This window comes from Danaus plexippus, chromosome 17, assembly GCF_018135715.1.
Source record: "Danaus plexippus chromosome 17, MEX_DaPlex, whole genome shotgun sequence".
In the NCBI taxonomy this organism is placed as follows: Eukaryota; Metazoa; Arthropoda; class Insecta; order Lepidoptera; family Nymphalidae; genus Danaus; species Danaus plexippus.
This window is the reverse complement of record NC_083548.1, coordinates 3,319,484-3,338,989: the sequence shown is the minus strand read 5'-3', so window position 1 is coordinate 3,338,989 and position 19,506 is coordinate 3,319,484. Positions and strand designations below refer to the sequence as shown.

The 19,506-nt window shown below is 39.7% G+C and overlaps 1 protein-coding gene across 3 annotated transcripts in view; it reads right to left on the bottom strand.

The window, feature by feature from the left end:
• Positions 1–824: 824 nt before the first annotated feature.
• The window catches only part of LOC116771509 (protein split ends), a 57,744-nt gene continuing 39,062 nt past the window's right edge, over positions 825–19,506 (bottom strand). For all 3 annotated transcript variants that reach the window (XM_061523113.1, XM_032663378.2, XM_061523114.1), the window contains exons 4-19: positions 18,930–19,170; positions 18,296–18,622; positions 17,796–18,086; positions 16,590–16,790; positions 16,385–16,500; positions 16,183–16,308; positions 15,369–15,507; positions 5,893–15,260; positions 5,495–5,697; positions 5,327–5,385; positions 5,130–5,236; positions 4,815–4,933; positions 4,442–4,587; positions 4,164–4,367; positions 3,837–3,998; positions 825–3,549 (exon numbers count right to left, since the gene is read on the bottom strand). In XM_061523113.1, the coding sequence (XP_061379097.1) occupies positions 3,415–3,549; positions 3,837–3,998; positions 4,164–4,367; positions 4,442–4,587; positions 4,815–4,933; positions 5,130–5,236; positions 5,327–5,385; positions 5,495–5,697; positions 5,893–15,260; positions 15,369–15,507; positions 16,183–16,308; positions 16,385–16,500; positions 16,590–16,790; positions 17,796–18,086; positions 18,296–18,622; positions 18,930–19,170 (11,944 nt within the window). In that variant the 3' untranslated portion in view covers positions 825–3,414. The remainder of the gene's footprint in view (positions 3,550–3,836; positions 3,999–4,163; positions 4,368–4,441; positions 4,588–4,814; positions 4,934–5,129; positions 5,237–5,326; positions 5,386–5,494; positions 5,698–5,892; positions 15,261–15,368; positions 15,508–16,182; positions 16,309–16,384; positions 16,501–16,589; positions 16,791–17,795; positions 18,087–18,295; positions 18,623–18,929; positions 19,171–19,506) is intronic.

The following is a 19,506-nucleotide window of genomic DNA, read 5'->3' as shown; positions in this document are numbered from 1 at the left end:
GATGGACGTGTCATCTTTCAGTGATATGAATTACCTCTGCAAACATCTACCTAACCAACGTTAAGCAGTAATTGCACCGTCAGGTAGGAAAAAAGAACACGTACCTCGCCTATACACCTGTAGGTCCAAGTTCACAGTTACAATCTGTAATTCTCTAAGGAAATATTAATGATCCCGGCCTCCGGGTACTAAGAGACTTACTCCCAGCAAGCGCAGAAGTCTGATGTTTTCAACATAGATATTAGATGGTTGAAGATCTAGATTCTAGAGCCTACGATTTTGTTTGTTATACACTTTTAAGTGAATGGGAAATGCTGGAGAATTTTATTGACTGTTATTAAAAAAAATTCTTACTTAGATCGTGTACTTGGGAAACATCAGTCTTTTTATTGATTAGAAGCTTGGATTTAGAAGCAATCGAGCTTTTATTGCTAGTCATTAATGAAGTACTAATTTTATTACTTTACTAGACGAGCTATTCTATTTAATGGCTAACTGTCCCCTTTAGTATAACTGTTAAAACGGTAAACGGGTAATATGGCAGCATTATTTACTCATTGCAGATCTATAAACTGACTGATACTTTCAAGATCCCAATGTTTCAATACGACATCACAGCACTTAACACTGTCGTTAAATACTAATTGATTTTGAAATATCAACGACATAAACCTCTGACTGCCTAAAAAGGTTTAAAACGCCGTTCGCTAACAACGGAATTAGTGTAAGTGCAATATAAAATACACATGACTTTAAATTCAAGTTTCGTCAGCCTCGACTTAAATGTTTCGTGGTTGAGTCGGGAATGAAAAATAAAACAAATGTCAAGTATTATTTTTTTTTAATAGTATTGGTAGGTAGGAGGTACATAACACACAGGAGTCTGGGCTTTTTGGATAAAGGGAAGTAAAGATACAATACTATTCTCAGTATGTACAAAATATACAATTACATCTATACCTAGCAATTTAATCTTACAGTAGAAATATGATCACAATATTTTTATATCCTTAATACAAAGTTACATCTAAAACCGTAGCTACGCGAGCGGCGCGGCGTCAGCGGCTGCGGCTGCTGCTATATAACAGTCTAGTCACCTCACCTTCACTTTTGCTGCACACTTGAGATCAAATGTTAATTTTATACATATTTAAGCTACAACTCTCACGCGGGCAGCAGCCGCCGCCGCCGACCGCAGGCCGCGCCCCCCACTGGGTGCACCCGAACAAACCCGATCTCACCCGAACGCACCATACTCTGGGCCCGAGCGGTTCCGCCGAACCGCACCATATTATACTTCTCATCACACCTACCACCTACCGCTCAGTACCGCTCAGTCTGCGACCACCGACCAAATGAAACGTACACCGTGTCCGAAAGGAACGTTCTCGTATTAATATTAGACATTAGTAATTGACACTTTGACGTAAAACGGAGGGATGCAATTACTTATTGGCAAATTTATAATTTTGTTTGCATTCCGATTACCAAAAAATAATTACATCGCAGCAATAAATAAATAATGAGTAAATACCGATTTGACATCAATAAATATTTCTTCTATAATTCTCATGTGCCGTCTACTATCTCATATATTTATCTCATTATCAAGACTAAATACTGTTACGCTATATTTACTGGAAACTTATTTACATCGACTTCCTTCATAAGGAAGTCAAATACATATTTTGGGCGACCGTTTACTAATAAAATTATGTTTAAAATTAATGGACGAAGTGACAGTTCGTTAGTGTTTCTCCTAGCTAAATCGGGAACCGCTTGCGACGGAAGCATGACCAAACATATAACATTTTTACAACTATATATTTTAATCTTAAAAAGAATATACATGTTACGCGTGCCGTTTACTTCTATATCGTACATATAAAATTACAAGACATAAAATATTTTGTACTCTGTTTTTAGTACGACGATCGAGTCGCAATTTCCTCTTAACAATACTTTGAAAAAAGTCGATTAACCAATTTTTTATATAAAGACAATTGTAAAACACGGATAAGACAATCGAGAAAACCGGCCAAACTCTACGCAGACGCCATGAAGCTGCGAGAAGTATAATATGGTCGGTTCGTATTACGACAGCAAAATGTGTTTGAAACGTCGGGGCTCAGTCGAGAGATCGCGTCGGGTGAGGCGAGTGGCGTGGAATGGAGAAAACTTACTGTCCGAACATCCGATGAGTAACGGCCGATGAGACGTCACCACTACAAACTGACGAGGTTGCGTCCGGCGTGTGACGCGACTCGCGTATACACACATCGGATGCAACCTTCACTGTACAACATCCAGAGGACAATGACTTCGGTTAGTTTTAATATTACACATTAGAAGCGAGAGGCACGACTGGCCGGCAATCATCTGCATTTTATTATCTTAATTTGTCATGATAGTAGAGACGGCAGACAAATTAAAAGCATAAAATAAAGTGTTACAACGAGTTCGTTTTAAATATGACTTCGATTACTTCTCTTACACTGAGCATTTGGAAGTGATGGCCGCTATATGCCGCCAAATGTCGTGTACACTACACACACATACACAACACGCAACATAGGGAGTGACGTCACATGGGCCGCTACGATCACACATACTCATTCCTGCGTATGCTTTACAAGACTACTTATAAGCCTACAATAAGTCAGAATCACAGTTTATTTTCCACGTGTATTTTTTTATCGTTTTCCATAGAATTAAGTTCCTTATCGTTAACAGTATTATCGTACGACCCCGTTATAAGAGTTCTGCATTACCTACCGTAATGATCTAAGTGAATAAATCCAATTTTAGTATGGGTAGATCAGGTATTTACAACATTTAAATTACTTTAGATCCTAGGCTTAAAACAAAATAACAATTTACACTAACAATAAAAAATGCTCGATAGATTGCCACCGATCTAATCGAAACCCAAAATTATTAAATATATTTAACTGACTTCGCACGTCAATATCATATTTTTATAAATTTAAACTCCGAACAAGGCCGATCCCAGTCGACCATAACAAAAGTACTTTACAAAGCTACATCCTAAACCTAACCTTAAATAAATAGACGAAGGCGGCTTCACACGCGGCACTGCACTCTATACATGCACGTCCATGCGCGCCGAGCGTATCGCCGACACTAGCGTTCCTCACCACCACGATCGTTCACACGAACGTCCACAGTCCGCGGCCGCAGTCCAGCGTGCTGCGGCCGTTCACATTATAAAGAAGTTTCACAACCTGGATATATTTACATTTTTTTGTTAAAACACTCATCGAGCAGCGTGTATAAATAGTACAGTTGGTCACGGTCGAGATCGAATATTCTAAATTCCGAGAATACGAAGTCCAGTCCGGTCCGACGCGGGTGTAGGAGTGGGGCGCGCCCGCAGGCGGCGCAGGCGGGTCCTCATCCGATGGCCGTGGCGATGACGATCAGCAGGTGAGCTATGTTGGACACGCGGTGCATCAGGTCGGGGGCGATGCGGGTCAGGTTCTCGTTGGCGAACTCGCACGACGGGAATATGTGCACCGTGTACATAGACTGTAGCAACAACAAACATATCATACACGGGACTCGTCACGTCAGAAACGCCACTCTCATCAGTTTTATATGAAACATTTACAAACTCCTCGTCCCATTTCCCTGTTATAAATAAACAAACGCTACATCAAAAATAAGTTACTTAAAACGGGAAATTAGTTTGCGATGGTTATCTCAACTAAATTGCTCGTCCGTCTAAACTTAGTTCCAATGATTATAACATTGATAAATTATTAAAATCCGTCTCTATTCCCATGAGACTACTCTATATTAATAAACCGCTTTACCTGATGGTGACCCGGGGTGGGCGCTACATTAACGATGCCGGCAGCCTGCTTGCGCTGCAAGTAGGTGATGAAGCCGGCCGTCAGGTTGGTGGACTGCTGAAGCACGTCCATGTGGTCGCGGCCACAGGGTAGCGCTAGCAGCATGCAGTGTTCATTTTCGAGCTAACGAGAATAATAATATGAAAATACAATTAAAACGCCTTTTGGAAGTCACGGCAATTAATGCATTACAAATATTCTAGGGCGTTGTAAGCCACGATGAGCAGAAAAATCCTGCATAAGTAAAAGTTCTCCCAGCTGTAGCGCTGTGTCAAGAAAAATCGGTACCTTCATCTTGCGATGTACTTGGTCCAGCTGAGCTGGTTCTAGCCTCATGCGCTGAGCGATGCGCAATAAAGAGGCGGCCGTGCCGTCAGAGTGTCGCGACAGCGCGTCAGCCGCCACACCAGGGTTGCCACCCACGAAATGCATCTGCACGGCCGCCGAGTCGTTCTTGAGAGCCAGCAGACCTTGCCACATGACCGGGTAGCGCTGAGGACGGAAACACGTTAGAATTAATTACGGACGCAATAATAGAATAATAACGTTTTGTGTCCTCGACTAACCCGCAAAAGCATCTGTAGGGAGTCCGCCTCCCTGGGGACCTGCGAGGCGTGTGGCGGGCCGGGCGCGGCGGGCGGCGGCAGCGCGGACGACGGCCGAGACGTGCCGTGAGCCGGAGGCGGAGACCGACCGCATCGCACCGCGTACACTTTAAACACAAATTACACAATATATATCATTAGTTAGAGGACCAACTACACCAGAAGAATTCTTTAGAAAAGTTTTTCGTAAGAAATGGGCATATTTTTGTAAGAAAAACTGTATTGTGTACAATGGGGCGTTGAAATAAGCACTTTTGCTAAATTTACTGTTTCACTTCGCTTGGGAGTATGTAAAAATATATCTTTTCTATTGTAACGGTTTGTCGACACTTACTGATATGCCGGTCGTGCGGCGAGGGCGAATGCGCCGGACGGGGCACACGAGCCGATGGAGGACGACGCAGTTCCAGAGGAGGCGTCGGAGCCTCCGAGCCCTCGGCGTCCAAGGCGCCTCTGTAAAATAATTTATGAGTTATTTATTGCTAAAATTCAGTAAAATCAAAGGTTATTTGCAAGGAAACATGTTATTGTCATTTAAAGTAAATTATAGCGTTTTTTTAACGTAGCCTTGTTTTTATACTTATCGTAATAGATTATTACGCAGATACTGTAATATTAAGTTTTTTATAATTTCGTAAAAATAACTAACCTAGTAAAGGATGTTGGCGTGTCCCTGTTTTCTTGTTGGGTCGCACGGAAATGTTGCTGATACATTTGGTAATGATGATGTGAAAAATGCGGGTATACACCTTCGCCCTGCAAATAAAGACGTGCCAATTAGAATCCAAGTCTTCTGTAGTAAAATAATATGATTGTAAACTTTTTTTTATATAAATATAAACTTACAATTGCCATAGGTCCTTGTGGACTGCCAGCGGGTACACTGGTGATAGTAACGCGTGATCCTGGTAGAAAAGATAATGACATCCCAAATTATTATTATTTTAACAATTTTTAACTCACTTTTTGTGTGGATTTTGTCATTTGTACACCAAATCTATGATTGCAACGAACCTGGATGATGGTTTTGTCCGATGACGGCGACCTGTTTGGCGAGTGGGGGATGGTGTGCACCCCGCGGCAAGCTGGCCGGGCCCGGGTACGCGCCCCGGTACAGCGCTGCCCCCGCGTCCATACCACCCATAGCTCCACCCATAGCGCCCATCGCGCCCAAGGGACCCATGGCGGCGATCGGCCCTCCTTCTCCATCGCCACCCCTGTTTAAAAGTTTTGATCAGATGTTTTTCGTTCCTCATATCTAACTAATTCCTCCGACCTTAATATGATTTACGTAGATTCAATTTATAACTACTGACTTTTGTGATTAAATTAGTCTAGATTATTAAATAACATATTTGTGAACATATAAAAAGCAAAGTTGCATGGGAAACCTGTTCTTTCAAGTTTTTTACCTGACAAGGATGGGCGTAGCTCTATCGGGCAGGTGATGTGAGGAAGGTGGTCTATGCGGCAGGGCGGGGGACTGTACCCTCGCATCCGTCGCCTCCGTGGCTCCCACGGGCATCATGTTAGAGGGTACATTGTCCACGAGTCGTCGCCCGTAGCCCGCGTCGCCATCACCAATGGCACCCTCAGCCGGTGGCGGGAGACGTTCCGGCTCCGACGGTAAGATGGATCGTTCTTGAATACGGTTGGTCGCGTTAGCAGCCGCCTCGAAAGCGCTGGCGAGCTTTGCGCTGATTTCGGATATCATCTTCTTGGGTGGTTTCATTATAGGTATCGGGTTGTTATTAGGTGGACAGGTGGTGGCACTCTGACTGGTAACTATAAGAGGCTTAACGACAGGTTCGGGAGTACATTTGGTGGGTGGGATCGTGGGTTCTAATTTCGGTATCTTGGACTCTTTGATTATTTCGTCAGTTTTAATATTTTCTTCACAGCTTTCCGTGGAAGCATCTGACAAACTTCTATCCCTTGTTCTTTTAACTCCTCTGGGAGATTTCCGTGTGTCACTTGAGAGCGCTTTATCGCCCGTTTTATTGACAGTTTGTCTTGTACATTTCTTTTTATTCGAATCTTTGTTATTAGTTTTAAATTGATTGGCCGTGCCTTTTACGACATCATCAATGATGTCATCGACGGAACTCCTTTGTATATCTTTTTCTTGGAGCCGTCGAGACTTTCTTGTATTTATTGAGGGCGATGCAAAGACATCAGATTTTTCTTCCTTATGTTTTTCAGTGACTTTTACAGGGTCCTTCTGTGCTATACTTAAGGTTGAAACAACGGTATTGGAATTGCCAGAAAGAGGACTTTTTATAGTCAATATTAAACGTGGTCTTACTTCTGTTTTATTAGGTGACGAGACTGTTTCATCCCCAGAATCTTCATGAAAATCGTACACATCACCAGGCATATTATTAGCATTGGTATTTATCATGTTTTTAATTTTTTTGTCTACCTTCCCCCGACCTCTGCCACGTTTCGAAGTACCTCTAGGAGTTTTTGCTATTTGACGGGTATGTACCTTATCCGGATTTCTGTCAGATTTCTTACCCCTACCACTACGGCCACCTCTTTTACCAGTACCAATTTTTTCTGTAACATAATCTTCCATCAAACTATTATCTTGAAAGGGGTCTATTGCGTTTTCAACAACTTTATTCTCATTTGGTTTTTCAGTTTTAGCGGTCTCACTTTCTTCAATAAAAATCTCATTTTGAACATTTCTTTCAACGGACTTTTTCATTTCAATTACTAAAGGCTGTTTGGTTGTATTTTCTTCTATTTTCTTTTCTTCGACATTGTCACTACATAACGAATCAACTTTCTTAATAACAGATTCTATATTAATTATATCTTTGCCTGACCAATACTCACTTTCATCTAGACTTTTTATATCATTTGTAGGTGCTTGCGTTTGAATACAAAGTGGGTTATAGAAATCATTTTTGTTAACACCGGATTCAGGTCTTATAGAATCGTTTATATCGACACTAGTTGGTATTGCGGGAGCGTGGTTTTCTTTTGCGATAGTTGTGTTACTTTCCATTGGTTTCGATAAGTCATCCTCATCAGTTTTAGGAATTTTCTCGGTTATACATAGCATGTTGTTATCAGGTTTAATTTTTGTTGATAGTTCATTTTCGCATTTTTTTACTGAAGACATATCTACAGAGTCAGATTTTTTAATAGTGTTTTCGTTGTCTGCTTCGTTTTTTATAAAATTTTCTACTTCATGTTTCATAAGAGCTACATCATTATCAATGCTGTTTCTTCTATTTTGTACTTGACCAATAATTGCAACATTTTTATTAACATTAATGTCAATCTTTTTGTGATGTTCATTTGTTATTTTAATTTCATTTATGTTATCTTTTAAGAGCTCTTCGAAATCAGTTTCACATTTACCAACACGATCTATGGGTGACAGATGGGTTACAGGTGAAGGTTGTTGTATATTATTTTGTTGTCCTAGTTCTTTATGAGATGTTTCCGTTCTATCCTCGCTGGCTTGGATTTCGTTATTGGAATGGGCGTCAACCTGCTCACTTTCACTTCTAGTATGTAGCCTTAAAGTAGGTTTTGGATTAGGACTAGTTTTCAAAAGCAATGGAGTCATCACAACATTAGCGAGGCTGGATGTTGTAACAACAACTGTGGTCGACAACTCTTGTTTAACTCCAGGCGATGACGTTCGTACAGCCGCCATTGATAAAACAGAAGGAGGGCCTTTTGCAGGTTCTAGTTGAATAACACTTGTTATAGGACTTGAAGATACAAGTCTTTGTGTATTTATGGAATGGATGACATTTGATCCGTGTCCTCTGCTCACAGTAGTTACTTCTTGAAGATTACACGTTACCGATTTTGTATTGGCTTGAATTATATTAGAAGAAGAATAAGAAGGACCCGATAGATGTATAATCGGCGAAGAAGTAGCGGCGATGATATTTTCAGATTTGCTTATGTGAGTATCTCTCTTGTCACTGAATGGGCTTTTATTATTTATTAAGACTTTGTTTGGTAAATTCAAGCCGGAATTTATATTACTCACATGAATTGAATTTTGCACAGGTATAAGACGATTTTGAGCCATTACAGTTGAGACCGAGCTTTGCAGTCTGTTAGGTGATAAAATAATTTTAGAAGCATCTGGTGGACTGTCCATTTTTCCCCTGTCTCCTGGTATTGTCTGACAGATTTTTTGCTGTTGAATTAACACAGAATCGTAAGATCCGCTTCCTTTGGTTGACTGAATGATGTTAGCATTTATTTGCTTTGAAATGGGAGCAAGAACCGGTGTTACAGGTAATCGATTAAAGTGTATTGGAGTTCCCTGAGTTTGCACTAACACAGAATTGGGTCTGTTTGGCGACACCATAGCTCTCGCATGCGGAATATGCATACTGTGTATAGGACTTAGTGGTGACTGTTGCATTCGAACCACTGTTACTTGTTGACCCTGAGCGCGTTGCTGCGCTGTGCTCGGTGATCCAACAACATTTTGAGGTGAAGTACTCAATAAAGCCATATTAGGTAAACGTGGTGAAGTCATACCTTCTGTTTGTACACTAGATTTCGGACTCAAAATTAAAGGTTCACTATTTATCCTTGGTGATATAACAATGTTAGTTGGCTTTTGATAAATAATATGGGGTTCAGGAATTTTGATTGTTGGAGGTTGAATGTTAGATACTTGAGGTCTAATCATTTGATTTATCACTTGGTAAGGAGCTGTACTAACCCTGTTTGAATTTATAATAGGCCTCAAAGTGTTATTTATCTGAACTTTGGGACTATGTGATGTTTTAATTTGTACAATATTTGTTTTTATATGAGTTTGGGTATTTTCAGAAATTTCTCGGCTGCTAGCAGAACTAACAGGAACATTGGCTACTTGAGATTCTATTAACTTATTGTTTGACAAAGTCCAAGATGTAATGACTGGAGTCGCTGTTGATGTAATTTGTTCCACAGTTTCTTGTTTTTTAGCAGGGGGTTTAACCTGTTCCTCCTTCACATTATTAATCGATTCGTTAATTTCTTTCTGTACAGAATTTGCCATTGTTGGTTTCGGCTTCGTGATAACAATGCTACTAACTTCGGTAGATTGAGCAACAGTTATTTTGGTGTTATTATTAAGGGATTGGTTTGTTGCTATGAGGTCAACCGGTAATCTGTCTATAGTATCCTGAGTAGTGTCCTCTGTTTCCTCGGTATCCGTGTCAATCAACAAAAGATTATCGTCAGACACTGGTGTATCAGGTTTCATTTCCATTTCACTGGCATTTAAATTTTGCACAGCCTGTCTCATCTCTTCTGCATCTTCTTCAGGGATGAGTTCACTTTCGATCGTAGTATTTTCTATCTCCATTTCATTGGACGTGTTGCATTCTACTTCTTCATAACAATCAAAAGTATTTACTTTACCTCCAAAACTTTCACCAAGTAAAGCGGCTACAGCATCTTCAGTTTCTTCTTGTGAAATTATAGCCCGAGGTTTTTCTTCTAATTTTTTGTCTAATTTACAGTCACTTATATTTTTTTCACTTTGCACAACAGGTTTTTCAATTTCTGGTTCTAAATTAGATATGCTTTTAACCGCCACTTCACTTTCTTTTACATCTGTGTTAACATTAGAATCCTCACTATCAGGTAATGATATTTCTAATACTTGATCAATTGGAGGATCTTTCGGTAGGGGCACTTCACTGATGTCTTGAACAATATTGTCTATAGGGGGAGGCATAGGTATGTCTGTCACTTCAATATTTCTTGTCATTTCATAATCAATCTCGACTTCATCGTCAACGACGAGACTTTTAGGAGTATCATACTCATTTGTAGTGTTATTGGTATCTTCTGCATTTAAAACAAAGGTAGGGCTATCTGTTATTCTTGGTAAACTCGGAGATTCAGATAAAGATTTACTGTCATCCGACTTATCTATTATTTCAACTTTAGGAATATCGGTAGGTAATGGTATATCGAGTAATGTTTTTGGTGATAATTGTTCCATATGATTATCTAAAAATGAATCCATTTTATGTAACTTCTCATGATGATGTTCTTTACGGCTTTGTCTTTCTTCTCTATTTCTCTTCTTTTTCTTTTTTCTCTCTCGAGATTCTTTTTTGGACTTCTCATTATATTTATTTAAGTCTCCTTTATAATTGATACCCATATATTTCAAATCACTTTCAGAATTGACTTTAGCTTCTGTTTTTTCTGATCTAGAATGGTTGTTGTCAACATTTGACTCTTCGAATAATCTAGCTTCAATAGCTTTACTTACAGCATCTACATCCAAGCTGTTATCATCTTCTTTAACGAAATGTCTCTTTTCTTTTCGTCTCTTTTCTTTTCGCCTTTTAATTTCCTCCTTGTCTCTGATCTTCATTTCATCACTACTTAATTTATCAGCTGCAGTACATAACGATGTCTCACATTCTGGTGGCAAAACATCAACTCTATTGCTTATAGTCTTGACCTCTCTGTCAGATTCATCTGACAAAGGACCAAATATGTCTTCCATTTTGCCTTCCTTTTTGTTATTATTTGACATTGCCTCCAACACTGTGTCAAATGATTGGTTGGGAGAACACTTCTCAATTTTTATTTTATCCTTTTCTTCCTTTGGTTCGTCAGCATCAATACTATCACGTATCTTATCTCTTCTTTTTTCTTTTTTATTACTGTGTCGGCGACTTTTATCAGAATTCTTATGTTTGTTTCTAATTTCTGTAGAACCATCATGATTACTTTTGTTTTCCTCGTCCGAATATGTAAACTTATATCTCTTTTGTTTTTTCTTATGTTTTCTGCGTAATTCAGAAGATATTCTATTCGGTATTGATTCATTTTCTGAAGACAAGTCATTTGGGAAAGTTTTTGTGAATGACATTCTATAATCATTATCATTTTCAAATGTTGGTTTAAGTCTATTATCTTCGCTATCGCTTTTACCGAACAAATTTAAAAGCGATGTTTTCTTAACTTTATCTTCGCAGGGTTGTTTTAGCTGTATATCTGCATCAATGTCTTTGCATTTCGTAGAAGATTCAGAATCTGAAAAAACTTCTTTCTTAATTCTATCAATAAAACATGGACTTTTACTGGCTTTCCTCCGACTGTTCTCATCATCAGATGAGTCAGACATAATCCGTGTTCTTGAATTTTTACGCGATAATTTATTAGAGGAATCCTCTTCATTGCTTATTGTGTCGAAATAATCATTAGTTCTATTACGGTCATATTCAAGACTCGACCCTTGTGATTTCTCACGTTTTTTACTGTGTATTGTAATGTGATCTTCATCGGATGAACTATCCATTGATATTTTACGAGATTTACGTCTTTCACTATCAGAATCACTGTCTTCATCCCAACTTGATCTTTTCTTTTCCTCACGTTTAGCCCTACTTTGTTTCAATTGACTAAACTTGGCTTTTATTTTTTCTTGTCGCTTTTCTTCTTCCTGTTTTTGCATATTTTTACATGATCTAGCTTTCACTTTATCATACATAGATATGTTATATTCGTCATCAACTATATCAAATATTGAATGCTTTTTGGGTTCATCTGAATCCGAGGTATCAGTACTATGTAATTGTTTTCTATTTCGTCGCTTGATGTTATCAGTTTTCTCATCCTTGCTTTTTCTTTCAGTAGACATCCTTTTCTCTCTGGAAATATCTTTTTTCTTGTCATCACTTTTAATTCTTCTATCATCTTTTATTTTGTTACCTATCTCTGCTTGCTGTAAGGCATCTTGTTGCATCTGAAGTTCTTGAATTTGTTGCAATTGTTGTATTCGTTTTTTCTCCTTCATCTCTTTCCTTAAAGCTTTTTGTTTCTCGTCTTCTTCGCTAGACCGAAGTTCTAAGGTAGCCAGAAAATCAAAATTATTATGCAGGGGTTCGGATGAAATGTTTGTTGGAGCAGATATTGTTTTGCTTTCAATACTTTCGATCGGACTTTTTCTGGATGTCTTAAGTTTATCGTTACCGATTTCTTTTGTGTCCAAGCATTTAGGATTAGTAAAAGTTGTATCAGGTGGTTTGACTTGATTTTTCTTGTCGTCTTTAGTTTTACTCTCAATTATTTTAGCGAAATGTCCCTTACTAAACTTTGTGGTTTTGTGTCTTTCAACAGATTTACAGTCCTTAGATTCGCGACGTTCACTTTTACCTTTCTTTATTTCCTCATTGAGACAATCTATGCTGTCTTGTGAAGACATTCTTCGCTTATGGCCTATATTAGACGGCAAACTTGAACACGAGTTTAAACGCTCTTTTCGTTTAATGTCAACGCTAGGTGAGTCTAGTGAATAATGTCTCGACTTTTCAGAATTCTCTGTTTTAATTTTCTTATTATCAACATAGCTTTCTATTTTATTCCTAAAATGTTGCTCAGAAGGATCTTTTTCATCTTTAATTTCACTTTTAATTTTTGTTTTACCATCCAATTTAAGGTGGTCGTGATGTTTGATTGTTGGGTCTTTATCAGTTGTATCTACTTTATTCACTACATCCGAGAGACTCTTAATTCTTGTTTTCATGTCTTCCTTTAGCTCAATGTTTTCAGATTCCCTAGATTTTGAAGAATCGTGGGAAGCTCTTGATGTTGTAGAGTCTGTCGAATCTTTTCGACAAATATCTCTAATAGATTCATCTCTGGAACTTTTTCTACTTTTCGATGAGTCCCCTTCCCTCTTATTATCACGCTTATTATCACTATCCTTTTTCGGTCGATCATTTTTATGCTTTTCTTCCTTTTTTGAAGCCTTAGCCATACTTTCATTATCTGGGATATCTTTTTTCCTGTCCCTTTCTTGTTTATCTCTTTTGTGATTGTCATGACGAGATGTTTTATCTTCAATTACTTTAGATCTTTCAAAATCGCGATCTTTATCTAAGGTTTTGTCTCCTTCTTTCTCGTTTCTAGTTCTGTCAGATTTATCTGTATGTATTTTTGTACTAAGAGAATCATCTTTAACTTTACGTTCTTTGTCGTGTTTATCAAACTTAGAACTAGTTTGCTTGATTTTTGATTTATCTCTTTCTATTTCCTTGTCTAATTTGTCACGAATATGTCTTAATTTATCTTTTTCAATTTTAGCACAGTCCTCCTGAAGTTTACCAGCAGCCTTTTCTTGGGGCGGTACAGAAGTAGTTGATACATTCACGTTATTAGATTTATCACATTTTACGTGGTGTGTCTCATCAATTTGTTTCAAAAGAATATTATCTTTTGCACAAGTGATACTTTTCAAAAGCATCTCCTTGTTACTTTTTTCAATATGACTTGACTCTTCTGCCGGTTCCGTTTTATTTTTAGGTAAATCAATACTATTTAATGAATGAAAATGACTTTCTGATTGCACTCTAAAGTTGGTAGCATTCTTGTTAGTGGCGTTATGATACTTGTCTTTAAATCTTTCATTTTGCTTGGGTTGACAATTGAATTCACTTTTTTTATCGTGGTCTAGCTTTTGTTTCATATCCATAAGCATTACTTCAGTCTTAGAAGAATAATCGCTTGTTAACATATATTTATCACTTTTGTTCATGTCCATGCTCAACTCTTGTTTTAATTCACTTTTTGATTCTAGACATCGTGATTTAGTATCTTCTCTGAAACATTTTCTTTCGAACTTATTAAAGAAATCACTAGCTTTAACTTTCTCTTCAATGATTTCCTCCTTCTTGATAGATGTTACCGCGGAGGTTGTAATTTTATCTTCACAAATAATTTTATTGTCTCTAATATTATATTTTTCTTGGATTTCCAAAATACTTTTTTCAATGGACTTTTCTAGACTTATTCTTTCCAAGGTCGCCTTGTCCGTTATTGTTGCAGTCTTACTGTCGTCAACATTTGATATGAAAGAGTTTCTTCTTCTATTTTCTTGTGTTTCTGTTTCTGGCAGTGAACGGATTTCGGATTTTTCACTTGTCGGAGAATGCTTCTTTTCAAAATTTTCCAACATTGGCCTATCAATCGAAGGAGTGCGCAATCGCATTCTTATCTCTTGACCGTTCTCGATGTCTACATGCTTGGTTATTTTATCCATATTTAATAGTCTACTTCTATCATATTCTTCTGGTTCCGGTGGTTGCGTGAGACCCGCTGGATTCGTTAATGGCGTATTGACAGCTGAAGTATGCATTCCGTGAACGGGAAAAGGATATCGTAGGACACGAGACGTCGAAACCGGTAAAGAACGCGGGCTACCTCCCGGGCTCGGTGCGCGGGTGGCACCCTCCAACCGTTCAGAATCCTCATCGAACACAGAGCGCTTAGCCAAAAGAGAACGAACTACATCCGAGGGCTTCACTTCATTGATATCCAATTCCAGTAAACGATGACGAAGTCGGGATCTATCAGGAGCGTCGATGTGGGCTCGCGATCCCGTCCACCTCTCATACTTTTCGTCAAGAGACCGTATACGCTCCTCCAGCGAGGGTGAGTGAGGCGCCGAGCCTCCACTAGAGGAAGAAGCGGAGGGCGGGCGCGGCGGCGATGCGGGGGCCGGTGGCAGAAGGCGTGGCTGCGGTGGTGCGGCTCGTAACAACTGTACGGCAAACTTCGGCAGAGGGAGACTCATGGGCAGCGGTGGTCGCTCCCGCGGTGGGCGACGCGGCTCCGTGGGGGGCGCATCTAGCTCGTCTCTCAAGGGAGTACCAGCACGTGACGCCCGAGACCCTCTCGATTCAGATCCATCGCGTCGTCTGCGATGCCTCCGCCGGGATGAGTGACCGCGGGACCCCGATCGGGATCGACGAGATCCACCACCAGCGCTACGGTGCCGCTCCTGAGACATAATATGTTACAGATAGAGTTTTACTCTTATTAATTTAATTTTACATATTCATATTAATGATATAGCAGAATTTCTTATGTTTCGATGAATGCAATTGACCTTTGAATGCTTTCTTCCTTCGGGACTGGAATCCCTCCGATGTTTATGCCCACGGTGAGGAGAAACGACTACTGACTGCAAACGTTCTTCATAGTTTGCATCATCTGTTTGTGGACTAGATCCTAAATCATCAAATACCCTAAAAAAAGCAATAATCTAATTAATGGAGTTATAAAAAGACTTATATAAAATATGTAACAAAAACATAAAGCAAACAAATTCTAACGATTGAATAAAAGCAGTCACAAATAATAGTACTTTCGGGTCTTAGAATTCCGCGCTGGACAAAACTTTTATTTAAGGTCAGAGAAAACTTATAACACATCCTAAGAAAATGGAATTTTACGACCCGTTCGGAATTAAGGTTCTACTAAGAAGGAACTAAGAAACTTGGCAGTTACATCAAATTCCATTCTAAATTGACAACATCAAATCTACCAATGTTAATATGTACACATGTCTTATATTAGTACAAAAATAACAACTAAGAAAGCGACAGGTTACCGGAACAACACCTGCTCATAAGTAATAAGTAAAGAAAAAAATAAAGAAAAAAGGCTATAAGGTATCTTTTGGGTATGCAAATTAATACTTAAAAACCTTCGAGGTCGTGGAGAATATATTTGAAAAATTATTTTGGCAGAATGCTACCAAAATAATTTAATAGAATATTAATAAATATAAGAACCTACCAAATCATTGGGACCAGGTGTTGTGAGTTAAGCTCCAAACCGCTATGTCGTTCAGTGGATCGTTATAAAAACCGATAACAATATTCTTACAATTTTATTATAAACTTAAAACCAGTAATAACCTGTATCTACGATCGGCCGCGTATTCAGCAGGATCGTAATGATCGTTTGCATTATATCTCGGAGTCCGTGACGAGGCACGACTAAAACTCGGCGCTCTCGAGCGATTCGTCCCAGCGGCCTCGTATCTGTGAATCAATTAATCGATAATAATACAATGAGATAAAAAAATATTTTATTATATCATAAAAAGTCAACACCTACCGAAGAGTCTCGTGCCGTGGCGCTACGTACCGGCCGGGCAGTTCTCCCGCAACCCGTTCAGCTCCTGCGAGGGCAGCAGAACCACCATGTTTTTCCAATTGCTCGTAAAACGCTTCCTGTAATGTATTAAATATAGCAAATTAAAAGTGTTCCTTCGATACGCACCCGTGTTCGATGTATGGAAGATGGTTAATATTCTTCATACCTGGCACTCCCTGGAGGCGTAGTCGACACAGAGCCTCGGGTGGTCGGGCTCGGCGGCGGAGAGCTGTGCGGCGACGCGTCGGAGTTCCCGCACGGCGCCGCCCGCCGCCGCCGCCTGCTCGAAGTGGACGAGGGCCGCGCCCGCCGCGCGGTCCACGCACACCGACGTCGCCGCGCCGCAACGAGACACGGCGCCCAGTACCTGCGCCACACAACACCTTACACATGAGAATGCGAACGGAAGGAAACTACTAAACTAAAGGTGCTATCGAACACTTCCTTACGGATTTAAAAGAGAGAATTTACACTTAACCAGGAATATAGCTGGCAAAGTTGAGTAAAATAATCTGTTATGTACAGAGTCGGACGACCTTAAAATACACATTTTTTGAAATAATTCCAAACCATTGATGTCGGGTAGTTCAACTAATAGGCATTATTTAACATATTTAATGTTTTCTATTCACTGATAGACTACCACCATTAAGTCAGGCTTACGTGAGGCTAAGCGAGGTCAGCGACCCTGCTGTACTTTACAAAATAAGTTTTCAAGTGTGTATTCATAAAACTTTTGCAACTGCCGAATTTGAGGAAAAAAACAGAATAAGAGAAATTTTGTTATTAATTAAGAAAAATAAGTATTGAAAAACAATATTATTAAACAATTTCACTAATGTTTCCAGATTCACAAACATCACTTAAGAAATAAAATAGGTTAATTGGTTCAGCGATTGTGATTAATGATTTTTACGTAGATGTACATACCTAAGAAACCTAGCTGTGTAAATTGAAACTAAAATGTTGACATCAGCGCCACGTAAATAGAAACGTAATGAATTTTTTTTCATAGTGGTTGTTTGGCCTAACACACTAGTTGAGAACCGAAAATCTATCATTGTAGTTTCTGGGTCACCGTTCAACTGCACGTTAGTGATGGTAAGCGGCGTCGTTACGTCGCTCTTATCTCAGGTCAGTGAACCAACACCCACAGTGACGGTTCCATTTTATAATAAACATGATATTCGTTAAGAAGCTCAAATGTTAGAAAATGTCATCTCTAACTTATTTATTTGATAGTTTTAATACTTTAAAATTGCTCGTTGTATCTCCGTGTGTATACTACCATAATACTAACGAAATGCTATAATGTTTGTGTAACTTGATTTATTAAGGAGCGGAGTGTGTATGTATATCTGTGTGTAGTGACCTGTTTTTCCGTGTGTTCGGTGAGACCGTCGACCCAGACGCAGGTGGTGGCGACCGGTTTCCCGAAGCCGAGCTTGACGCGCGAGTTGCCAACGTACTCTCCGTCCATGGCTCGTATCGCCTCCACGACGCTCGATATGGACGCGTATTGACAGAAAGCGTAGCCGGCGCCCCCGCCGCTACCCTTCTTAATATCGATCTCGATTATTCTCCCGAAATGCTTAAATTTATCCCTAAGTTGCTGTTGTGTAACGTCCTTTTCCAGGTTACCGATAAACAACGTTCTGGTCGCCTGAAAAAATGGAACAATTTTAGTCATGAACATTCGAAGATTTTTGCTCAACAATATCGAGCAAGAGAAATGCGGTTATTTTCACGTGGGAAGGTATGGTATGCAGATCCAAGCGCCGGAGAGCGGGCCAAGCCGATCACGTGGGGTCCTCCTCCGGCGTGGATGCCAGCCAAAATCATAAGCACTAGAAGATTGGACTAATTAATTACCTTCGGATGGTATTCATCAATATCAGTCTCATAAGGTTTCGCCGATTCCGCATCGTCGTCACAACTTTGGTGAGGTGCCACTGAGATCTTGCAACCAAAAAAAAGCTTATCTTGAGACACTTCGAGTGCCTTCTCTACGTCGGACGGCTTCTTAAAACGGACGACCGCATACCGATCGGCATTCTGACCGACCACCTTCACCCACACCACTTTCCCGTGTTTCTTGTACTCGTGATAGAGACCGTCCTTCAAGGAGCTGTCGGTCGACCGAGTGGGGAGGTTCCGGACGCATATCGCCAGTGGTCTGCCGTTCGCTGTTGACGGCCACTGCAAACACAACAACAATATATCGTACTTTATTTATAAAAACCGAGAATTCTTATAACAAGATTAATAAGTACTTCGATGTATGTTTATTTATGCGTTAAATCTGTATTAATTACTACTCATTCCATTGAGTGTTCCTCTTACATATTTTATTGTCAATGGTAATGGACATAACGACAATTCCGTATAATGCCATTCGTGCGAAGTAGACGTTCTCTTTGTATAATGAACTTAGTTAATCAAATGTGTCTTTGTAAGCGCAACGTATTTTTTGATCTTTAATATGTATTTATCAACAAGTCTGTACCTGATGCGTATGCGTGGGCGGCGTCCTCCTGGGCGTGTGGTGCGCGGCGTGATGGTCGGCGGGCGGCGTGGAGGCGCGCGAGGTGTCGCTGGGCTCGGGCGAGCTGGTCTCCGAGCGCGAGGAGCCGGACTCGGAGAGCCGCCGTCGGCGCTCGGTGCCGCCGCCGGGCGTGCTCGGGGTGCTCTCGCCGCCGGCCGCGCCGCCGCCCACAGACGAACACCAGCGGTGGTGCGGCGTCGTCCTGACAAACACCAATATTTAATGAATTAGTTGACTTCTAGAAGACATATTTACGGTTCTAGGTTTAATAACACGATCTTTTCAATATTAATTTATGCGATTTGGATATAATTAATGTCATGTACTTAGAAAAAGATATTAAAAGAATACCGTAAAATACTCATTATTCGAGAAATTTTAAAAATATAAGAGATTATGTAGGATAATAAAATGTTATTATTAATATTAATGTAATATGAAGGTGTCGCGAGTTTTTGCAGATTTAAATATAAGTAATAAAATTAGTATTAGCTTTTAGTACAATAATTAAATATAAATTTATTAAATATAATTATTA